The sequence below is a fragment of the Mus pahari genome, chromosome 3, assembly GCF_900095145.1.
Source record: "Mus pahari chromosome 3, PAHARI_EIJ_v1.1, whole genome shotgun sequence".
Lineage (NCBI taxonomy): Eukaryota > Metazoa > Chordata > Mammalia > Rodentia > Muridae > Mus > Mus pahari.
Genome location: NC_034592.1, coordinates 112,755,805 through 112,780,310, shown reverse-complemented (window position 1 = coordinate 112,780,310; position 24,506 = coordinate 112,755,805). Strand labels below are relative to the sequence as shown.

At 48.7% G+C, this 24,506-nt stretch overlaps 1 protein-coding gene and 1 pseudogene across 12 annotated transcripts in view; one reads left to right on the top strand and one right to left on the bottom strand.

Annotated features, from left to right (window-relative positions):
• Nucleotides 1–3,768: 3,768 nt before the first annotated feature.
• The window catches only part of LOC110318310 (tyrosine-protein phosphatase non-receptor type substrate 1), a 37,953-nt gene continuing 17,215 nt past the window's right edge, over nucleotides 3,769–24,506 (bottom strand). For 5 of the 12 annotated variants that reach the window (XM_021193260.2, XM_029536090.1, XM_029536089.1 and 2 more), the window contains 6 exons: nucleotides 20,437–20,754; nucleotides 19,642–19,977; nucleotides 17,597–17,710; nucleotides 14,935–14,959; nucleotides 8,154–8,205; nucleotides 3,769–6,082 (listed from right to left, as the gene is read on the bottom strand). In XM_021193260.2, coding sequence (XP_021048919.1) covers nucleotides 5,825–6,082; nucleotides 8,154–8,205; nucleotides 14,935–14,959; nucleotides 17,597–17,710; nucleotides 19,642–19,977; nucleotides 20,437–20,754 — 1,103 coding nt within the window. In that variant the 3' untranslated portion in view covers nucleotides 3,769–5,824. The remainder of the gene's footprint in view (nucleotides 6,083–8,153; nucleotides 8,206–14,934; nucleotides 14,960–17,596; nucleotides 17,711–19,641; nucleotides 19,978–20,436; nucleotides 20,755–24,506) is intronic. The other 7 variants (XM_029536092.1, XM_021193261.1, XM_029536091.1 and 4 more) reach the window with 3 other exon arrangements.
• On the top strand, nucleotides 6,664–6,801 carry LOC115063780 (annotated as a pseudogene).

The window sequence follows — 24,506 nt, the reverse complement described above, 5'->3', positions numbered from 1 at the left end:
TAGATATTGTATGAGAAGGTCCTGTGGGTTACGGAATAGGTAGGGCAGGTCTTGACGGAAGCATAGAGATCATTTGTAGTGCAGGCAGGGTGGTCCTCAGACTAGATTTGAGTGGTTGTGGTAAAAGCATGAATGGGAGAGGGGATCAGGGAGACTCCACAGGTAGATCCTGGAGAAGGAAGTGGTATGTCTGAGTGGGTAGGATGGTTGTAAGAGATCTGTAGATTATTACAGGCAGGGAGGTCATGGTGAAAATCTATGTTGGGTGCAGTGCAGGCAGGCATTGTTAGAGTAGGCTGGGCCACCAGGTGTGAGAGCAAAATCTGGAGAGGACATGGAGAAAATCTGAATTTTAGAGAAGACATGGAGAAGGAAGTCAGTGAGATTTCTTGGGCGAGGCCATGGAGTTAGATGTGTAAAGTTTTATTACTGAGTTTTAGGAGTTCTTTATATATTCTATATACTAATAGCAGATATACAACTTCTAACTATTTTCCTATAATAAATAGTTTTAACTTTTTATTCTGTTAATAGAGTCCTTTGATGAACATAAGTGTTCAATATTTTTTTTGACATAGGCTCTTCCCATCCAATCCTGGCTGTCCTAGAACTCACCATGTAGACCATGATGGCCTCAGACTCAGAGATCTGCTTGCCTTTGTCTTCCAATGTTGGGATTAAAGGCTTGTGCCATGATGTTTAGCAAGTTATTGATTTTGATGAAGTTCAAATTATAGGTTTATTCTTTTTGTTGTCTGGAGCTTTGTATTATATCAAAAATGCCACTGTTATATTCAGAGTCATTGAGCCTCCCTCCTATGCTTTCTTACATGAGCTTTATAGTGTCAACTCTTACATCTGATTTTTTGACCATTTGGATTTTTGTCTATGGTGTAAGCAAAGTGAAAAACCTTATTTTATTAATTTCTTTCTTTAAAACCTATTATTTATTTGTTGTGTGTGACTATCTTGTCTGTATGTGTGTATATACACCAAGTTCATGCTTAGTTCCCATAGAGGTAGGAAGAAGGCACTAATTCCCTCTAGAACTGGAGCTACTGATGGCTGAGAATCAAACCTGTGTCCTATGGAAGACCAAGTGCCATTAACTGTTAGGTCGTCTATTCCATCCCAACAATATGTCTTGTATTTAGTATCATGTTTAAAATATCAACTCAAATGTTTACCTTCATGCCCTTTAAAATATTTCCTGAGTTTATTTGACTATGGTTGTGTTCTTTCATCCTGGTTTCTATGAATAGCCCCAGCTTCCCAAGAAGAGGCACCCAAGGCTTAGATAAGTATCATTGGTTCTTTGTCAGTTGGGATAATGTACCCAGGACCATGACAAATGACAGATAAAGTCAATGAAAAAAGTCAGGGGACTAGTGATTAAATCTAATTTCTAACCTGGTAGTTAGGGATCTTAGTGTTCCTAAGATACCAAGCAGGCTTCAAAGTAAGTCTTTTCTCTTCTGTCTTGGGTTTTCTTCTCATACATGCATACTATATACATACATACATACATACATACTACATGTATACATGCATCCACTTACCCAACCATTCTTTTATCTAACAATCTATCTACTCATCATTAACTCATCCATCTGCTCATCCTCCATCTTCCCACTCTTCTATCCATTCTCCCAACTCTCAAACAAACATTTGCTGGATGCTCTCTAGGGGCTGGTCATGGAAATTACCTTAAGGAACATACTCCAATACTCTACCTACTATCAGGCAGCACCCAGGGCACTATAGAAGAGGGACGTTACTCAACCAACACCAGGTCTATGTGTAATTACAAACTGTGATAGAGGTTCCAGAGAACTGTGAGACAGCTGTACCATGTATAACAAATGAACTAGGCCCAGTCTCCAGATTGGATGGCAAGTAGGAAGTGAGTGTTCTGGACAGAGCTTTGAAGTACAAAGACCCGGGGACCCATTTTTGAATCTGTCAGGAGGCTGATAGAGTGCAGGGGTGATGGAGAGTAATGCGGAAGGGAATGCGGCTCTGATAGGGGCCAGGACCTGCAGGAAGGCTGTCTGCCTCAGTCTGGCTCCCCTGCACAACCTGACTCATCCTTACTCGATATTTAGACCTCAGCTTGAGGGTTTCCTATCTGGGAAGCTGCTTCACCTCATGCAGGCTTAGCAAAGCCCTCGTACTTCCATCTGATAAGAAAAAAAAAAAAATCCCAAACTCAGAAGGCAAAAGGAGGGGGTGTTTGTTCTTATTGCCACAGTGGAGCACTGCTTAAAGCATCACTCGGTCCTGACAAGAAAGACACCTGAGCTTCCTTATGCTGCTTGATTGGGGCCCGGATTTTATAAAGCTAGGCTATATTTTCAATTTGTAAGTTTTGTCTCTCTAGGTCTGGTTTATCACCGTGGGGAATGTTAACAATTTCTATCTCAAACTTTGACTTTTTCCCCTCACATTCCTTTCTTAAAAACCCGAGGGTACCTATTTCCTCTTGGCAGCAGGGCTGCCCTCCCGCAGGGGACCCTTGTTCCCTGACTGATGTTCTCATTCTGTAAGCAGCCATGGGCAGGCTCAGCACTGCTGTTAGGACTGGCAGCCGCTCTCACTTCCTCCCACTCCATGAGCTCATATGGGTGTGGCCCATCCTTCGTCAACACTGCATTCTCAGAATTTTGCAAAAGGCTGGTTTCCAAGCAGGAGCTTGAGAGATAATTACTAACTCTACAATCTGGAGTTTGTCACTTGGCCTCTCTGAGCCTCATTTCCTTGTCTGTGAAATGGACATCACAGCACCCATCTGCCAAGTTTCCATGAACTGAAGAATGCAAGAGATCACAAGACTCTCAGGCACATTATATTGCTTAGATGACATGTCTCTCCAGACGACATATATGTTAAAGGCTTGGCCTCCAGCTGGCTGATGGAATCACTGGAGAGTGATGGACCACGAGGATTATGGCCTAATCAACAGGCTCTTCCACTGAGCTTCATAACTTGATGGCATTAGTGGGAGGTGGTGGGAGCAGTGAGGTGGGGCCTGGGTGGAGGAAGCATGTAACTTGAGGCATGTATTTGAAGGGTGTGCCCTGACCTTCCACCCTTCTTCCTGGTAAGGAACCTCTAATGACACACTCCTCCCCAACTGCCATGTTCTGTCTTGCCACAGACCCATAGGGATGGAGCCAGCTAACAACAGACAGAAATCTCTAAAACCTAGAGCCTTAAGCTATTATTCTTTCAGGTGTTTGGTCATGGTGACAAAGAGCACACAAGGTGCACTAAAGCCTCCCTCAGTCTAGGGACTGAACACTAAGGGGGGTTCAAATTTCTGGGGGGGGGGGTTGGTCGTGTCCAAGTCTGGTTAAAGGAACACCAAGCCACAGGAGAACTCCTCTATGGACTCAGCATTAGTTCTTGTCCTTCCATGATGAACTGGAACGTTGTGTAAGTGTCAGCAAAATAAACCCTTTCCTCTCCAATTCACTTTTGGCCACAGTGCTTTACTGTAGCCATGGAAAGCCTAATCCAAAATCCCCACAACACTGAAGTAGTGGAGAAAGTCTGCGCCTGAATTTTCAGCACAACTGATGCAACCATGACTCCGTCTGAGCCAAGGGAACAAGAACCTTTCACATCTGTAAAGCCTAGCGAAGGCCAAGTTATACAGAACGTCTTGATACCTTGGCATAGTTCATCCTCGCCCCCAGCCCCAAAGGACAGGCAACTGTCAGACTCCAAGGACAGAGCTTCAAGGAAAAAGTGGAACACCCCAAGGCATTATTGTTACCCAGAAATCTTTATTACAAAAATATTTTGCAAGCCAAAAATTTTAAGTTGCAACTATGTACAAAACAGGGCCTGTTTCCTTCTCATCTGGTCTACAGATAAACACATCCCACTCCTCACAAGGCGCTTTTGTCTCTTCTTTGTACCAGGGTTCTGTAGGCTGGGGGAGCCCCCCAGGCTGCCTGGTTAAAGCCATAAGTACACATCTTCCCTGCCTCGTTCCTTTCTCCCTCCAAAAAAAACTTAAGACAAAATTAGGACATCAGCGAGGACATTCTTTTAACTCATCTACACACCCGTGTGTGTATACACACGTGATGTCTCTAGGCAGAGGAGGAGGGGATGGAGCTTTAGCAACCAACCCTTTGGAATTAGAAGACAGCCCAAGAACATGGCCCGGCCAAAGACAAGTTCTGGTTGGCTGGGCCAGTGAGGCCAACTCAGCCTATCGGGTCAGCTAACTCCTGGATGCTATTATGGGAAGTATCAGGTCACCAGTCTACAGAGCTGGGTCCTTGCTGTGCTCCTAACATCCCTGTCGCACCTACAGAAACAGGCAGGTTGGCTCAGCTTACTTGAATAGCCGGAACCAGGAATCCCCAGGGACTGGGGATATTAGCGCCTCCACTTCATAAGCTACATGTTAAGACCAGATAGCCAGGGTTGCCATAATCGCTTGCCATTGGGCCCAGGCCCTGGCATCCAGTTAGAAGGGTGGGGGTCAGAGCCCCTGCCCAGACTCTCAAGCCAGTGACAGTGGGTGGTTTGCCCTGGCTCACGGCTGTGCTGTCACAGATATGACCAGGTTCTGTTCCAGTGTGATCCTGCTGAGGTTTGCTGGCAATAACGGACTCCTCCTGCACTGATTACCTCAGAGTGCTGGCCGAGTGTCCCTTCTCTCTGCATGCCCCTGAAGTGCTTGTGAGTGAAGGGGGGTATCACCGACCTTGTCCCCTCAATGTGGAATGGCCAACATTAGGTCAGCATTGGGTCAGACAAGGCTGCACTTACCACCGTAGCCATGGAGGCAAAGGTCCAGCCGTGTGGCCCTGTAAAGACAGGGCCTGGTTTGTCCCAGTGACGCTGGGTGCTGGAAGTAGCAGCTGAGGGATCCTTCTTGGTCCTCAGGATTCTGGGAATTTGAAAAAAAATCTGTTTCTGCTGTAAGAAAATCCTTCCAGGACAATAAACTGTTAGACCTCAGACTTCACAAGACCCAACCATTCAACACATGACAAAGAGCCAAGATGCTGCTGCTGTTGTTTTAAGGGAAAAAAAAAATTTAAAAAAAAAAGAAAAAAGAAAAAGAAATAAAAAAGAAAAGAAACCCAACAACAACTAAACAGCACAAATCAAATTTTCTAACACCTTAGCTTCAAGACTGCACAGTTCACATTTCTCAATAATTTACAGGCGTCCACAGAGCGATGCTGCTGAGTTAGTGCTAGCTGGAGGAAGCAAGCTGGGACTGGAAGGGAGGTGGGGCCACACTGAACATGCCCAGGGAGTCTCTGCTGGTCTAGGAGAGGGTTCCTTCTCCCCAGGGTTAGTCAGCCTGGGAGGTGGGGAGGCCAGCACGGTTGGCTGAAAACTTGCTGACTTCTGGTGTAGTTCTTCCACAGATGGGCGGTTTGATCTAAAGGGAGTCTGGCCCCAAAGCTCAAGTTGGGTAGAGATGGTGAGCTCTTCTCCACACAGAAGACCAAGCTCTGGAGCATCAAGGACGCAACCTGGGGTTGCCAAGACCAGGATCCAGACCCACGAGTGATGGGCCGAGGCACAACACTTCTTGGATTCCAGGCGGCTTTCTCCAGTTCGCCCTCTGGTTCTGCAACACCCAGCCTCCGGAAGAAGGGGACATGGGTGCCCGAGAGGTGTTGGAGAGCCACGGAGGGAAGACAAAGGCCACCCTTACCCCTGGTCCTAGGACCTGTGCCACCTGGCCTTCTGGGGACAGGCCTGGCTGGCCGGTTGTCCTCATCATGGCCACTCCATGTAGGACAAGAAAACTTGTGGGGATGGGGCCTAGAACCGACCACAGCCCCATTCACTTCCTCTGGACCTGGACACTAGCATACTCTGAGAAAGATGGCTCAGGCTTGGGGGCTGGCTGTGCCCGGCTGAGGTGGACCATGTCCAGGTCAGCATAGGTGAGGGTATCCTCTGGCCTAGGCACTTTGCCTGTCTCAATGCTTGCATATTCTGTGTGGTTGTTAGGCTCGGGGGCCCGGGGGGCGGGCTTCTTCTCTTTGGGCAGATTCAGGTCTGCGTATGTGATGTCGTTGATGTCATTTGTGTCCTGGATCTAAAAGACACGGAGAGAAAGTCATTCTGGAGCCCCAGCCTGTTGACCCATCAACTGGCAACAAAATCGGCCTACTTCTTTCCCAGTGGGCTCAGCCTTCACTCGGGCCCTTCCCCTGCCAATGGTATCCCATTTCCAGCCCTTCTTCTTCTTCCAATCCACCTTCCTCCTCACAGAGCCCACAGGGTCTTCTGAAACACTCCGGTGGTTATCGCATGTCCCTTTCCAGTCCCAGCTTGCTTCCTCCAGCTTCGTGTCACCTCTTTCTTTCTGGGTGGAACCTCCTGTAGCTCTCCCCTCCCCCTTCCCATGTCTTTTCCTTGGCCTGGATCACCCACTCTCACCTCTCCCACGTAAGAGACCCCAGTGAACCGTATATAATTCTGCCCTAGCACTGTTCTACCCTAAGATACTTCTCGGTCTTCAATACCTCTGGCTGAACCCAGAGCTCCTCTGAGCAATTCAGCTCACATCTCCTTAGCATAGCATCTACCACCAAAGACTATGTCTGTTTTGCAACCTTAGCAAATGTGATCTCCCACAATATAGGGAACACCTCTTCATTTACATGTGCATTCCACACCGCTTCTCGGCCTTTTGGCTAAGATCAAGTGTAGTACATGTGTATTCCACAACATTTTTTTTTTTCCGTTAACTGGGCATTTGTTGTACTGTAGACAACAAGGCTGGCACAGAGGCCCAGTCCATGGTGACAGGATGGATGGATGGATGGATGGATGGATGGATGGATAGAAGACAGATAGATGGGAGGATGAATGGGTAGATGGCTAGACAGAGAGATGGATGGAATCACACAGTCAAAAAATCATTTCATGAAGGCTGGACAACAACGCTGCTCAGGAATAATGACTGACCCTATTTTACAGATTAAAAAAAAAAAAGTGACCTAGGGAGCAGATATAAATTCAGTGATCTGGTCTAAGTCACTCAGCTGAGAAAAAGAAGTGAAGCCAGTTGGAGCCTAACATGGTGGACTTCCCACACTGTGGTACTTCTACCCTGAGTCCTGCTGTCGGGGAAATCATGGAGACTGAACTGGTCTCTCTCCCTGGCAAGATACAGAGGCAGGTATTGGGGGCCTAAAGAAAAAGTCTGTGGGCTCCCCAGGAGAAAAGTGGTCATCTTGCTCCAGGGCCTGACACTTATTTGCACACTCAGTAAGTCTTGGAATGTGAACTTCCACAGGCTTCAGTAACTAATTCTTTTACCCAGAAGATTCCAGAAGGAAGCACAAAAACAAAATAACAGGGGGGGAAGAACTCTGGTTGCCATGACTAGAAACGGTCTCATATTTGCTACTTACCACTCAGCTCATGCCTAAGGCTGGTAGGGGCTGGCACAAAAAGGTGTCTGGCCTACAAATCCCACACCTCTCCAAGCCTGGCCCTGTCAGCAGATTATGTCTAAAGTGGTGACAACTGCTTTGGAAATGGCAGGAAAGCTGAGGCTTTCATGCCAGGTTCAGGACTGGGTTTGTTTTGTTTTTTTAAAAGGTTCTGAGGAACCCCGTGTCTCCATATGTGACACTGCTGGACAGAGACAACAGGGCTCAGGGATCTGGGAAATAAACGAATAACACTGCCTATGAAATCTCCTCAACAATGAGCAGGGAGAAGCTACTGGGTCAAGGACATCTTGTCATCCATCCAGGTCACTGGTGACACAGGGTTTTTCCCTCCTCCTCCACAGAGGTGAGAAAGGCCATGACAGGCAGGGAAGAGTAAGGTGAGCTGATGATGGCTCCCAGTGGTAGAACTGGCTAGAGCAGGGGCCCAGAAGCAGGAATGTGCAGCAACAAAGGAGGCTGGAATGTGACTCCGGGTATCGTTTACGTGGGACACTGGTACCCCATGTTATGCAATGGTTTACAATGAACCCAGGAGCCCCAGACTCTCCAGCTGGAGCTGGAGAAGGATGCGGAGGACTCATGGGTGATTCAGTAATGCACAGATCCTCCTCCCTAGCCCAGAGTCTTAATTTAGAACTGGATCTGCAACTCCGGCTGAAGCAAGGAAATCACACCCCAAGTTTCCCAGGAAGGGCAGCTCACCAAAGACTGTACCTGGGTTATTTCCCTGGCGTTCTTCTCGGGCTCGTGCAACCTGAAATGGAAAGAGACTCAGATAAAAATATCTATCTGAAGAGCTTATGCAAATCAACCAGAACCACATTCGGGACCTACTTCCTACATGAGCGGAGGAGGGACCGTAAGTGCTTATCAAATGTCTGGACACAGGAGCCAGTCTTACTGAGGGAATTCTAAACAAAGCACACGGGCTTTTTGAAAAGCTTCTGTTGGAAGGATCTTTAGAAATGATAGTGCTGGAAAGGCACACAGTAGGGAGGGTGGGATGAAGAGGGCTTCCACACGCTGCCGTGGGGACAAGCCAGGCCAATCCTTCCTGGAGGTGGTGGACAAATCACGAACAAGGATAATACTCTCCCTTTGAACCATAACTGCACCTTGTGAGGGGATTGAATATACAGAGGCCTGCACCCTGGACAATATACGGAAGTAAGTTTATATCCTGGGGTTCTGCCGATGGGCAGTGGGGTATTTTTTGGAAATTAGCATAAACTAAATTCTTCTGTATTCAAAAAGAAGATGACAAGTTTCCATTTTATTTTTGTGGTGCTGGGGACAGGGTTCAGTGCCTTGTTCATGCTAATAGAGTGGCGTGTCTGAGTCACTGAGCAAGGCACTCTCAATGAAAATGTGTGGGGACTGGAAAGAAACTGTGAGCAGGGGTGAGCTGCAGAGTACTGGCCCTCGCCTTCCCGTTCCACATTTCCCAAGTGTTCTACGTTAGAGATATACCTACGTATTGTTGGTAAAAGAAAAGGAACAAGGTGCTGTGCTTAATAGACAACAGCAACCACTGATATACTCCTGGTCTCGCCATCAGAGACCAGGTGTGGCTCCCTGGAGGGTCACGGTGAAGGTGACGAGCCAAGATGGGTCCTGTAGGAGTTACATCAATTTTCAAGCCAGAAACTCAGGGCACTCAAGCATGAACAATGGCAGAATGAGCAATGGGGCTTGGCAGCAGGGTGTTTGATAGAGCTGTCATGACTGCCTGGATCATAAGGTAACTCATGTGGCCAAACAGTCCTCCAGGATCCAGTATGCAAAGATAGGGGATCATGCTGATCTCACCCCAGTCTCCAGATCCCACCTTCTGCAGCCCCTGTTGCTTGTTTGGTTCATATCCAGTCACTATACACACAAACACACACACACACACACACACACACACACACACACACACACACACACACAATGTTCTGCTGAGCCTGCTCACTTAGCCACTCTTACTCCATCCCATGTCCCACGTATGAGTGCTATAACTGCTTTGCATTTTTCTGCTTCAGCAACAGTCTCAGCTAACTCTGTCCTCCTTACGGTTACTATCGCTGTGATGAAACACCATGACTAAAGCAACCGGGAGAGGAAAGATATTATTGATATTATGCTTCCTCATCACTGTTATCATTGAAGGAAGTCAAGACAGTAACTCAAAGGAACCTGGAGGCAGGAGCTGGTGTAGAAGCCATGGAAAAGTGCTGCTTACCCGCTTGTGCCTCATGGCTTGCTCAGCCTGCTCTCTTGTAGAACCCAAAACCACCTACACCACACACAATGGGCTGGGCCCTCCCCCATCAATCACTAATTAAGAAAACGCCCCACAAGCTTGCCTACAACCCAATCGTAATGAAGCATGTTCTCAATTGAGGTTCCCTCCTCTCAGATGACTGGAGCTTGTGTCAAGCTGACACAAAACTATTCAGGACAAAGTCCTTACTATTTTTTCTCTCTGTTAATGTGTATGTACCCTTTAAGACTTAGCTATGTGTCTCCTCCCTGGAAGGCTTCACCAGTGGTGCTGGGTTGGTGGGGCTGGTTCTCTATGGCAACCTCACATCTTCTTGCATATCTTCCTCTCTGCTTTCTGTTCCTCCTTGCCACACTGCCTTAGCACACAGGCACCCAACCTTGAAGCTAGCGCCGGTCAAACAGCCCCAAGGCCTCTGCACAGAGAACTCTCCCTTCAGATCTTTGAAATCCTATTATAACACTTTTCTTTGGAGACAGGGTCTCACTTTGTAGCCTGGGTTGGCCTTGAACTCACAGAGATCCACTCGCCCCTGCCTCCCAAGTGCTGGGATTAAAAGCATATACCACTGTGCTCGGCTGAAACCCTATTTTAAGCAGCCTTATCTGAACCTTCACAGAACTCCCAAACTCTGTTCTCAGGAGATCATTCCTATCTTTCAGAGCAGTATTCCACACTGTAAGCATTTGTCTGTTCTGTTTTAAAATTGGCTCCACCATTACTCACGAGGGATTCAGACGAGTGTGGGATACATCCTGGATTCTTCTCTTCCTTATACAAGCACCACAGGGCTAACTGGCCATCTCCAAAAGCTACATCAGACTCTGCTATTTGGTTATCTTATCACGCTGCTCCCAGGTCCTCAGGCTGTGACAGGTCTTGGTTTCTCTGCCTCCATTTCTTATGTTTATAACGGATAAGTGAAAACCAGGTGTGTTGGCTCATCCCCATAACCCCAATACTCAGGAGGCTGACTCAGGGTTTCAAGTTCAAGGCCTGCCTGGGCTTTGAGACTCCCACTTCAAAACAAAACAACAGGAGAAGGAGGAAGAGAAGAAAAAGAAAAGGAGGAGGAGAAGGAGAAGCATCAGCAGAAGCAACTGTTTGTCTGTACAGAAACCTCACTGTATGCAGTGCAGTCCACTTCCACATCCTGGCCGGTGAGGTTCTGCACAGCCCTTTCCTGCCCCTCTCTAGGCTTCATTCCCTGCATTCCAGCTAATAATGCAGCCTTACCAATGCTCCTCCCTCAAGCCCTTGGCATTAGCTACTCCTTGTTTAGTGTACTCTGCCCAATAACCCCACACGGAGCCTCTCATCCACTGCTGCCTACGTAGGGAGTGCTCCCTGATCGACCCTGGGCTCTGGTCATTTTGTTTTTTGTTTTTTGTTTTTGTTTTTCTAGTTCTTGCTGCACATCAATTATTAACCTTCTAGCTTGCATGGCAAGCTGCCTCCCAAGGGACGGCGAAACCCTAGCACCTAGTCCTGGGCTAGCCTATGGGTTAGAACTCCCTCCATAAATACTTGCTGAATGAATGGTTGAGTGTTTTCTCACTGGGTTTCCCTAGTGCCACTCAAGTCTGGCTCCGAGCTGAGCTCAATCCAAAACAAATAAACAATTGGGGTAGTCCTGGTATTCTGAGAATAAATGCAGTGAACTGTCACAGTTAAACAATAGACGTCTAAATGAACCCCAGGGCCCAATAAAAGAGCAGACAGCACTCTCGTGTGGGTGGGGGTAACAGTGTTCTATCAGAAGGCTGGGCCCGTGGCCAGCCAGCAGCCTGCAGGGTCCTTTGAGTTCAAAGACATAGGATCCCCATCACCCTCTCTGAGGTGCTAGGCCTCGTCCTACACCAGCACCAATGTCTTTCAGAAAGTATTTGATTGCATGCTGGGCTAGAGCCACCGCTGCCCAGGAAACCACCATTAAAGCTTGCTCCCCACCATCACTTTGGTCTAGAGACATGAAAGAAGCTAGTGATTTAGCTCCCTGGGTAGACTAACGCTGGAATGATATGAAAGGGCAGAAAATGTCCTGCTTCCCTGGAGGAAGAACCAGGTGGCAGGAGGCAGCGGAGCATCAATGGGGAAATGCCGGTGTCGGTACCAGAAATCCTGCACAGACCTGGGCCAGCTCGGCACCACACTGATACCTGAGATCCTGCCTGCCTCGACCACAGGAAGGGGAGCTGTGATAATCTCCTGGGGCAGGGGCTCCCAAAGGATGCCACGGGGTCTGGATCACAGGCTCAGGTTGGGTTTGTGTGTGAACAGCCCCAAGGCTTCAGCTACTCACAAGTCTGGGAAGCCCTGTCCTTCCAGGATATGAAGAGGATAGGATAGCAAGAGAAACTCACGCTCACCAGTGGGATGACATGAGTAAAGGGACAGATGGGCGTGGGACACAGTAAGTGCTCACTAAACAGAAGCTGTGACTGCGGCTGTCATCTCATGGTGTCACTGTCTGCCAGAACTGACTATCTAACAAAGTAAAGCAAGTGAGAACAACAGGAAAACCAGGCAGCGACCCCTTCCACAGGGAAGGCGTTCCAGGGGCTCAGAACTTGCAGGCGCTGCAGTGGTGAGGGACAGAAACTACTTAGTCATTCTTTCATTCGCCTTTATGTACCCTGTCCCAGGGATGGTACTCAGAGCGGTAGCTGCTGGCTGTGAGCAGGAGGGACATAGTCCCCGTGCTCAAGAGATGTGGTTGAGAAAACACAGACAGGCCCAGAGCCACTTCAGGTATACCAGGAAGTCCGGACAGAGCAGCAGAGGCTCATGGGAGGCCTGAGAGGACTGGCATCACTGAGGAAGATTAGGTGAAAGAAAGATGCCAACTCCAGAGGAGTCATTCACAGAACCCACTGTGTCCTTAGATCCTGTACAGCCCCGGGATGGCACGTGTGTGTGAAGAGGCAGTGTGAGTATGCTAGGAGGAAAGCTGGAGCCCTTATAAGGCAGGAGAGAGAAGAGGCCAGTGTGAGGTCTCCGGAATGGCCAGAACTAACAGTGTGCATGCACGGGGGATGGGCCCAAGGCCTTTGGACTTGACCTTGAAGGCCCACAGCAAGCAACCGAAGGTTTCTGAGCAGATGAGAGAGACAAGGTTTGCTCCTAGAAAAGACTGGGCCAGGTGAAGGATTGTAGCAAGCAGAGCAAGGGTGAGAGAACAGGATTCCTGGGGGAGTGGGGAACAGGACAGTGTTGAGCATGTTCAGGGCCGGAGGCGGTGAGGCTGGACAGGGTCGGTTCAGGAGGCTGCCAGGGAGACCAAAACAGGAGCCAGGTTCATCCCAGGGGCACTGTGCACTCTCTCTTGTTGGGCAGACACAGGCAGGTGAAGCTTCCCAGAGCCCCTGAAAGTAGGTGAGGTACTCCTGCTACGTGTAACCACAGTTTCTACTACTGATGGTCCTCCAACCAGGACACAGATGCCTCCCTGTCCCCAAACGTGAGTTGTCCTTGACGCTACAACCAGTTTATCAGCAAGTCATCTTGGTCTATCTTTAAAGTACAGCTAGAGTCTGACCACCACTTCTTAGCTCACATTCCCCCTGGCCCAAGCCTTTGCCATCTTCTCAGAGCAGCCCAGTCATTCCTCACTGGCCCTTCTGGCTCCACCTCACCTGTCACCTAGCTTCTACACACTGAGAAGGCGATACTTGTAAAATAAAAGCTAGATCACATCTCTCCATGGAACCACGTGAGTTCTTCTACAGTTGCAAGCTCTATACCACTGGCTTCCGCTGCTCCAGATCCGCAGTTCAATTCTAAACTCCAGAAGGAAGAGAAGGAGGAGGGAGGAAGGGAGGAGGGAGGGGGGAGGGGGGAGGGGGGAAGGGACAGAGGGAGGTTGAGAGGATGATGGAGGAAGGACGGAAAGATCTGCCCAGCTCATGAGGACACAGCCTCACCTGAGTTGACACGAAGCCATTTGCAGTTTTATATTTCACTCTGGCACCTTCACACAGCGGACTCTGGGGTGCTGTTCTACTCTTCTGGGGAGCACCAGGGCCCATCTTACAAGCCAGAAAAGCCTTTCTCCAAAAGAGGTGAAGCTCACATGGCTGCATGAGCATCCTCATTTCTTGCCTTCCTGTGCCCAGTTAGTTGGGCCTCCCAACCCCAGGCATGGTTCTACCTGTTCTCTTGTCAAAGCGTGCCAGGCCTCTGTGAGAGCCCCAAGCTTCAGGTGCCTGCTCACACATCTCTTCAGAGGCTGTGGCTTCCTCTGCCTAAGTCCCTCATACATGGCCACCCACCCCTGCTGTGTGGAGCCACACTCAATGACTATGCTTCCACACTCACTTCCTGGATCCCTCCCCAAGGCTGAGCCCAGCCAGGTTGCACCCTAGCTCCTAGAGCAGAGTTCTGCCACAGACCCCCTTGAACATAAACAACTGCACTAAGGTGTCCTGTGAAGTCACCGCCTGAGCCCCTGATCGGGCTGTGACCTCCAATGGTCTTTATCATCACCCTCGCAGATCACTCAGCCTACACCCTACTGATGTGCTTGGCAGAAGGAAGGAGGGGAACCTGGCTTAGGCCTGGAGAGGTGAGCCCAGTAGAGTGTGCAGGACTTCATGAGCACAGATGGCGAGAGGAGGGAGGCCGCCCTCGCTCTCACTGGGAATTAGGCAAAGGCCTGGGCTACCAATGCCAATGTACCCTGAAACCTATTCCTTTAAGGCAATAATCAAAAATAGACATGATAAAAGAGAAAGAAGAATGTGGACAGATATAAGTGAGGGTTAGTGATTTATAGTATTTTGGGGTTGCTTAAGTACAAGGAGGCAGCTGGGAGGATGGCTCAGTGGGTAAAGTGCCTGTTATACATGAAGACCAAGTTGAGATCTCTACAGTCCATATCAAGCCAGGCATGGCTGCTTATGTCTGTCTGTAATCCCAGAGATCCTAAGGAGAGATGGAGACAGGAGAGTCCCCTGCTCATCGGCCAGCTAGCCTGGCAAACACAGTGGAGCAAGAGACTCAATCTCATCCGAAGTGCAGGCAAGGATCAAGCTATTCACTGCACGACCAAGGCATTCCCTGGCCTTCAGATACACGGCCAAGGTATTTACTGGCCTTCAGATGCATGCTGTGGCAAGCACATGTCTGCACTCACACACAAACGTGCACACACACACACACACAGAGATTAAAAATGATAAAATAGGTAAGTATGATATGGCTTAGGGATGCACTTACCGTGTGGAAGACGTTGACCCCTTGGCTGAAAGAAAAAAAAGAAAAGGATGTTATTTAACCAGAAACAAGTTGCTGTGTAATTTTCCTGGAACCAAGGTTTGCCTTCAGGGGTATGGGGGAGACTCAGTCCAGGAAAGGCCAAGCCAGAGGGCTAAACTGGGCTAATGTGTTCCCCTTTTGTCCCTTGTAGCCTTCAGTCTCAGAGGGCCTAGGGGCCCTCCATTCTCCACTAGGGCTCCTCTCCACTTAAGCACAACATCTTGGCAGTCCCCAGTTAGGTCCCACATGGTTGGAGAGTAGATTCGAACAGGAATTTGAGTTGGGAAGTCGCAGGTCTGCTTCTGACTAATCTGCTGTGTGACCCTGGGTGGGTCACTTCGCATCTCTGAGCTCCTTAACTCACGCGGCATCCATTATTTACCTAGTCTCATTTTCCAAGACTGTCTGCTTCAGGCTTTTAGGTCTGGGATGCAGGAAGGGCATCATCCCACAGATTATCTCTGGGAGATTATATTTATCTGTAGCAGTTTGATTCCCAGTTTGTTACAAAGCTATAATTAAGACATATGCACTGAAAGAGACTCAGCACTGCACGTTGAGCAGGCCACCCAAGGATGATGAGCTCAGGGGGCTGGGTGGGAGGAGGGGCAGGCTGGGGCTTCGAGGGAACTGGATCCGCAGGTGAGCCAGGCTAGAGGGAGGCCACAGCCAGCATGGCACAACAGAACGGTCCTCACTTTAAACCAGACAATGGATCTCATCCCAGACTCGCATTAGCTGACAGGAGAAGGGGTGACTTTTCAGGGTAAAGGAGGGAGACGTGATGTGCTGTGTGGAGGAGATCTGAACAAGCTCTCTGGCTTTGAACTCTGGCCTCCTAGCCATGAGGTTCTGAACACGTTTGGGTAATGCTGCCATGTCTCAGTCACCTGTCAATCTGTCATCAGTCATCTGTCAAATGGGCCAGTGAGACTCCCAGGGCTGATTGCATTATCCCATGCAAAGTATCAGGAGTTCTGTTGGCCCCGGCTGAGGACATTTTGGCTGTCACTGTTGCTTGAGCCTACGTTTGGGAGCCGGGCTCTGCACACACTACTCAGGGGCTGGGTGGTCTCCTGTGACCGCAGACCTCTAGGTCACTGTCCCTCTTCTGATCCCTTAGGCACTGATGCAGTGCCACACAACAATAAGTTCCCACTGCTGGGCCTCTGAAAAGACAGCTGGGGTGTCACCAGTGTCTGCCGAAGTGCTCTACACTGTGCTGGCCCAGGGACATGCTTTCCTGACAGGAACAGGAGCCCCTCCTGTGTGCCCCTCTGAAGGGACTCTAGCAACAGTCAGGCAAAACAAACAAAAACAAACTTAGGACTCAGGTCCTCAGGCAGGACTTGGTTTGGCCGAGGTTCCAAAGGTAAGTCTTTCCAGTTGGTCCAGATGGGACAGAAAGCGTGGTACAGAGACAGAGGGGTGCTAAAGGGATGGGAGACCGGTGGTCCCCACGGTTCCTCCTAAGCCAGGCACTCAGCTACAAGATGGCAGCTTGGGATGCTGCTTGTCTTTACACTGTGGTTTGTGAGGGTCACAGCTAGTTTCCTATATATGTACATATATATATACATATACATATACACACATATATACATATATATACACACACACACATATATGTATATATACACATATATACATATATACATACATATATATAGTGTACTGAGTTGAGACATAAAATGTTACATCTATTGCTTTTGATCAACAACAACAAACATGGAAAACCAGCATAAAGCAGTCCCCTCCAGCATGGTGATGTGTACTGGGAGGCCCCAGGACGTGGCCGACCTACCATTTCACAGCAGTTCACTTGGGCCTCGTAACTACTCTTCAAAGCACTGCCCCTGATTATCCATGTGACCTCCAACAAGTCAGATGAACCGCTTGCCCCCCGCCCCCCTGCCAGTTTCCTCTAATGTTGCTGTGGCCAAATACAATTCTACACCAATCTCAGATGGGGAGAGGGAAGCTGGTAGAGGCCGCGGTGGTGAGGACGAAACAGTCGGCAGCCTTATTTGCCTGACTCCAAGGTCAGGCCTAGAACTCACACCTTCCTTCCCTTATGGAGTCGCGTACCGTGCTGTTGTGACACGTACCATGCTGCTGTGAGGGGCTTCCCTGGCTTAGGTATGACCCTGGCTGGAGGAGCTGCCCTTGTTAAACATTTGTGTGTCAGGCACTTTCCTAATCTCCTACATGGAAACTCTGCCTGCTCTCCCACTTGGATTCCCTTGGCGGTAGTTGGGAGTTCTAACTGGAGAACTTGTTAACATGGAGCCTGGACACAGATAAGGGACACAGAAGGCTGCAAGCAGCTCAGGCATCCCCTCTCGGAGGCTGGCAGGAAGAGCCTCCCCATTGCCACCATAACAGCTCCTGGTTTCCTTCTCCCTCAGTAGCAGGTCCATGAGGACATAAGACCTGGGGTGGTGATGGTCATTTTGCAGCCAGGAGGGAGGATGGCTGAGGAATGACCCATCGTGGTGGAGCTGTTCCATCAACCCCCCAAGACGACCTTCTGGGCTGCTTGTCACTGGAAGCCATGTATACTTAAGAACCCAGGGGCCATCCTGTGAGGACAGCCCTGAGAGAAAGCAGAGACCCCATTCACCTTTCTTCTGTTTGATCCGGAGGAGGTAGAGGGCTGCCATCAGCAGGACTACGAGCAAAGCACATGCCACGCCCACACCGATGACGACGGTCCAGTTGTGGGTAGCATTATCACCTGAGGACCACAAGGAAGAAGGGCTTCATGCATGCCACTCCCATAAGGAAACAATGAAAGCCTGCTGCCCCACCCCCCCACCCCGAGTCATCTGTAGCTATAGACACCTGGCTGGGTCTTCTAAGCTTGCCTAACTATCCATTCAGGTCACTCGTGAGCAGTGCAAAACGCACACTGCTGCCAGCCACAGACAAAGTAGGCACAGGCCACAGGCAGAAACCATACTACCGATCCTGAGGAATGGAAACGCATCCCTTCTCATCAGCCACGACAGCAGGACAAACAGACTGGAAACCAACTGTCACGGGAGGGACTTGGGAAGATGGTGACAGTGGAGGACCTGCTGTTGGCACGAGCTCTGCACAGCACCCAGGGCTTCACACGTGTGCCCAGGACCTAACCCACAGTGTGTATGTTTCTGGTAGAGGACAGGCAAAGTTCTAAACTAGTGGTTCTCAACCTGTGGGTCATGACTCTTTGATGGATCGAATGACCCTTTCACAAGGGTCATCTAAGAACATGGGAAGACACTGATGTTTATACTGCAATTCGTAACAGTAGTAAAATTACAGTTATGAAGTAGCAATAATAATAATTTTATGGTTGGGGGGGTCACCACAACATAGTCACAGGTCACAGCACTTGGAAGGTTGAGAACCGCTGTCCACAGCACAGTAAAGTCAAGAGCAGGGCTTTGTGACAAAGAAATGTGAGTTCAAGTAAGTGCTCCAACTCGTCCTCATCCACAGCAGAGGAACCACGGTCTCCTGCTGGTTTCCTCTATTATTGAGGCCAAAACTAATCTCTACATCATTCAACTGCATGAGGATGACCTGAAGAACCACCTGCCCAACCTTTCATCCTCTAGCAAAGTATTTATTTATTGATTCCCTACTCTGTTTTGTGTGCTCTAAAGCTGGTGTTGAGTAAGACAGTCATGGTCCTTACCAACCAAGGATTGACAAACCTATCCCTTTTAACATGTCCATATACAAGCAGAGAGTCAGAGAGAGGCACTGGCTTGTCCAAGATCACACAGTGCTACACAATCAGTGATAAAGCCATCATGGACATTTCCTACCTGCACGGTCTATACATCCTTAGAGAATCATTCATGGGTAAAATCAAAGGAACACAACACAGGCCCAAGGGACTCCTGAAGCACCTTTGAAGGATGAGTGGAAAGACGGTCCCTGTTCTCTCCCCTTCAGAGGCTCTGCTATATACACAGCATCAGCTGTAGAGCCGGCAAACATTGAGACAGTGCTAAAGAGCTGGTGCCACGTGGCCACTTTCAAAAGAAGAGCTCTTGATTGACGGCACACTGGAGGGGCTGAGGTGGCACTGCTGACATGCCGACTGTCACAGGACAGTGGAGCATGGCAGCTGTCCTAGACACACGCACCTTGGTCTAGAAATAGTCACGGGAGGACTGTCCCAGGGAGACGGCCACTAGGAGAAGGTATGAACGAGGATACTCTTTGCAGTACTGGCTGTCCCTGAGCCAGATCGCCAGCCTCTATGAGACATTAGAGGAGGTACAAGCGATGGCACAGCAAGGAGCAGAGGCCAGAAAGAGTGAGAGGTAGGGGAGGGGCCATGGGGACAAAACAATTGTTAGGTGGAGAAAGCAGGAGGCAGGATGCAAGCAAAGACAGACTCCTCCCTCTCCCTCTCCTCCTCTCTGGTCCACTGTGTCATCAGACCCATCCACACAGGAGCCAAACTCTTACTGGTGCTGAATCTAGGAGCTTAAATGCTGGAGAAGCAGTTCTCATTCTAAAACGGTGTTTATGCTTATAAGCTTCTAGACTTCTCTATAATAAGCATTATATAATAACTTTAACATTGAAAAACAGATAAAATCATGATAAAAGATTCAAAAAGAAAAAAAAAAAAGGAAAGCCAGTGATCGGGAGTGGAGGCCTCACCAGGGATAGTTTGCATGCTTCCTTGATCACTCGAGTGGGCAAATCCCAGCACGGTATGGTTTTGGGTGATCGCTGGCTGTTGGTCATGCTTCACCTGGCACGTGAACACCACGTCCTCTCTATGAGCAGATGAGTTCACCAAGAACAAGCTTGTGTAATTATAGGTCCCATCCGTGTTCTTTGTGAAATTCTTGGGCGTGTCGTTCCGTGATACGTTTCCATTCTCCAGCCAGATCAGCTGCAGATCCTCGGGGTAGAACCTCTCCACCTGGCAGGCGAGGTTCACCTGGCTCACTGACGTCGGGGGCTGCTGGGTGACCTTCACGGTGGGTGAAACTGAAACAGTACAGGGAAAAGCTCTCACCTTAAGCTGCACTGTGATCCCGGGGAGGGGCTGCAGGGCTGAGCCTCTCCCACCATCACAGCAAACAAACAAGACTGCTAGGCATGCGTTGCGTACTCAAGACAGTGTGGGTCTCATGTGAATGGAATCACTAAGCACAGTACCCAGAACACAAATGGTGCCTTGTCTGGGAACTGGTAGCACTAAGCGCAGCACCCAGAACACAATCGGTGCCATGTCTGGGAACTGGTAGCTACTGTTATGGTGATAATGAATGATGTCAATGCATGCAGTACCTACAACAAAATAAATGAAAACTAGCAGGCAAAGGGGGTGTGGCCCACACTGGGTGCCCAGGAATTATAGTTGCCATTGAAATGTAACTCCCAGCATGGTGCTAGTCATAGGGTAATGGCTGCTGTGTACTTGGGCTAGAAGTCAAGGACATCTACCTCGGATGAACTTAGACAAGTTAGCAATCCCACGAAGAGAGCCTCTATCCAAGGTGGCGTGGGCTACCTCGCAGATGACCTGAGAATGAACGTCCTTGGAGCTTAGTACCACTCTGACTGTGCTGGAGATGTTGTAGGAGACATTCTTTCCACTAGTGTTCACGGTGGTCTCGAAGTGGGGGAGTTCTTGCCGATCTTTGAACCACTTCAGGGTGATATTCCGGGGAGAGAAGCCATGAGACTTGCAGGTGAAGTTGACTTTCTGATCAGGTATGCCCCTGTTTTCTGGGCCGGATACCTCCGGTGGAGAAGGTTTGGCTAAAGGAGCATTTATAGACAAGAAATATGATTGTGATGGCCAAGCAAATGAACTGGTGGTGTAAGTCGCCTGCCTAGATACCGTCATCATTACTGGAACATGGGGGATTGGCCCCAGGGCTTTATGCACACTAAGTGCATATTCTACTACTAAACTGTATGGTGTCTCTAGCCTGGTGACGCTATTTATTAATCTCCCTCCTGATGAAGCTGGAATGACCATGTCCTTAGCCTTCTATCTGAGGAGGATGCAAAGGGTTCATGAAATGGAGGGGTCAGGCAGTAAGGCAAGGCCAGGAACTCCAGGCCCGAGGTCTAAATCGTCTCTGCTTCAGGGATTTCCAAGATTGCTGACCTATCTCATGCTTTGCTTTAACTACTTTTAATTGCATTCCTGGAAACTCTGCCAACCTAGAGAAGGTGTCTGCAGAAGTAAATACAGGAAACAAATAACACTGTAGGACAGTCAGTCGGATCCCAGGGGCTGCTCTGAGATGTGTGCACGTCCCAGAGCCACGCGTATGAAGCGGGAGGCAAGGTTTCTGCTTTCTGGATGCGGTGAGGAAGAGATGAGGCCCTGGAGACTTCCTGCTTCAGATGACAGACAGACACACAGAGATGCTTCTCAAACAAGACACACAGATCTGACCTTGACCCGGGTATTTATTAAAAATTATTTTTTTTAATGTGTCTATGTATATGAGTGAGTTCCTTAAGAGAGCAGAGAGGGCACTGGATCCCCTGGAGCTGGAGTCACAGGCGGTTGTGAGCCACCTGGTTGCATGGGTGCTAGGAACTGAACTAAGATCCATGGTAAGCGCAGTACAAGCTCCTCAATCAGTGATCCTCTCTCCAGCCCTGCACTTTATTCTTATATTCTCCCTGTAAGAACTTAGGAATTCACTATGTGGGCTTTCCTCTTCTTCTCTCTCTACAACCTAGTAGGCTTTACCTATGCCAAGTCCCATATTTGAAAGGGAGAGGGTAAAGGGAATTTTTGTTTTCAATCTGGAGAGCTTTTGTTTAGAGTTAGAAACAAAGATCACTTCTATGTTAAGAAAGCCAAAGGTGGTTCTTGATTTCTAATTAGTAAAGAGACAGACAGTGAGCAGCCCCACCAAGCAAGCAGACATGCTTCTTCTGGTCCTGAATGGACCCTTGGGTGACTAGGAGGGAGGCAGTGTCCCTTGGGGATTAATTCAAACTGCTCATAAGCAACCAGCATCACTTCCAGATAGCAAACACAACAGGTTTCCATCTGCCAACACATACTTGATCCTTAATATCCACCTACTATGTCGAGGGCACAGAAAGGAGGTGTCACTTGAAGAAGTCAAGTCATCAGGACACCAGCAGCAGTGAAGAGTCATCCGTCAGGCCCTGGGGACTCCCTGTGCTTAAATCTAACCCAACTGCAAATGTAAAATATTGTTGAAAAAGCTGCATTTGTACTGAATAGTAACAGACTTTTTCTTGTCACTATTCCCTAAACAACACATAGAACAACTATTTACATAGCATTTGCATCGTATTAAGTATTATAAGAAACCCAGAGATGATTTAAAATAGATGGCAGGATGTGTGTAGGTTACACGCAAATTTCCCCCATCCTGGATGAAGGCCTTGAGCATCTTTGGATTTGGGTATCCTACAGATACCAGGGAAAAGCTGAAGTCACCATCTATTGAGTTCTTAGAGCCTGACACTGGCTGTTCCCTCTGTGCTCGCCAGCTCATGAGGAGGTAGTTAGGGTGAACTCCTTCTGTAGGACAAGGCTCAGAGGAGAGTGGGACTAGCCAAAAGCATAGTGGGTGGGTTTCAACTCTTCCACTGGGATGACTAATTTAGTACTTAAAAAATATTTATCTTCTGGGACCTGGAGAGATGGCTCAGTGGTTAAGAACACTGACCACTCTTCCAGAGGTCCTGTGCTCAATTCCCAGCAGCCATATGTTGACTCACGACCATGGTAATGGGATCCTAAGCTCTCTTCTGGTGCGTGTGAAGACAACTACACTGTACTCACATACATAAAATTAAAAAGAAAAATCTTTCAAGAATCTATCTGTGTTTCCTTTACACAAAGTTGATAAAACAAAACAAAAAAACAAACAAAAAACCCATCACCTTGGGAAGATGACATAAAGATGACTTCTGGAATACAGTAGGTGCCTAGTAAATAACAGCAGTGGCTACTATAGTTAGCTCTGAGACCACACATTTCTTCTTTGGCAGCCAGAAGGCACAATAAGGCCACCACATTATGGCTTTCTCCTCTTTGGTAGAAATCCCCTCAGGACCTGAGTTAGGCTAGCTGCTTCAAAACTCCAATGGGGTCACAGGTGCTTCATCCAAATAAGCTATTTAGGAAGCCTGGAGAACTGAGGAAGGATCTGTGACATCTGAGGTCATCAAGGCAGGGAGGGAATACACTAGAGATAGAGAATTTGTCTCTGTTCAGACACAGATGTGTAGAGGTCAGCACCCCGCCCCTGCTCCTAGCAAGCAGAGCTGTCAGAGCTGTGTGGGATGCATCTCCAGGATCCTGAGGTCAGCTCCTGGAGATGTTTCTGCTCATCCTTGGGACCCAGAGAGCACATGCTCTTCCAAAGCGTAAAAGGTTTTTAGGTACCAGCTTCATGGGCACTACCTTTGCTAGGGGCGCAATAAAAGTCATAGCTTTTCTTCTGTGGTTTCAGGACACGTAGCTCAGCCTGGTTGTGGTTAGAAACATCAGACACAAGCTGTAGAGACAGATCAGCAGGTAAGAACACTTGCTGATGACACACACATGCACACACACTCACTTAGAAACTTCAGATCCATGTCAGGACAATTACAGCAGAATCTCTATGGCAGATCCAAGGTGTGCAGTGCTTTTCAGCCTCTTGGATGAGTTACATGAACAGACAGATGGAAAGAAACCAACTTACCCCACCCCAACCCCACCAACACTTGAGGCTGGGAAGGGAAAGTGACCCACCCAAGGTCACATGGACACAGTTCAGGACAGCTCCCACTGGTGGGATGCTTCCTACAAGCCAGGTGCTGGCTAAGGTTTGATAAGATGTCACTGCTTCTGTCCACATACTCTGTGAGAGTGGTATGGACATAGGAGCCCACTGAGGCAGCTACAAGGAGGGATTTGTCCCAGGACACAGGCAAAGGAGTGGCTTATCTATGATATGGTTCCAGTTAAAACCCTGTTCCCTGTCCTCCTGGCCACTGTACTTCTCATCCTCAGTAATGACCTTGACCCCCCCCACCCCCACCCCATCTAGGGCTTTGTTAACATCATGATGCTCATAGAAGCCAGAATGGAACCATTACTGTTATTTACACAAAGAGAAACTGAGGACTTGACAGAAGCCAAGCCTTGCTCCAAATGGCAAGGTCTTGGGCAATTCCTCATGACTTCCTAAGGGGCTATTCAGTGTCCTCATACACTCTGAACAGTTAGAGTATGAGTACGCTCTGGCTTAAGGAGAAAATGCTATGAAGAAGATGTAGCACAAAGCCACACGTGATGAAGATGGGGCAGGAAGCCCCTTGCTAGTTGTAGTTGCCTGGGCAAGCGACACAGTACCTGGGAGCTTCGGTGTCTGTCATATCAGGATAAGCTACCTGCCCTGCTTCTGTGCAGAGGTGACAAGGAGACTCGGTTGCTGCCTGGAGTGAAAACTATACCATCTATACAAATTAAAACGAACACACCTATGTGATGTAGGCAGGCCTTGCGCAGTGGGCGTCTG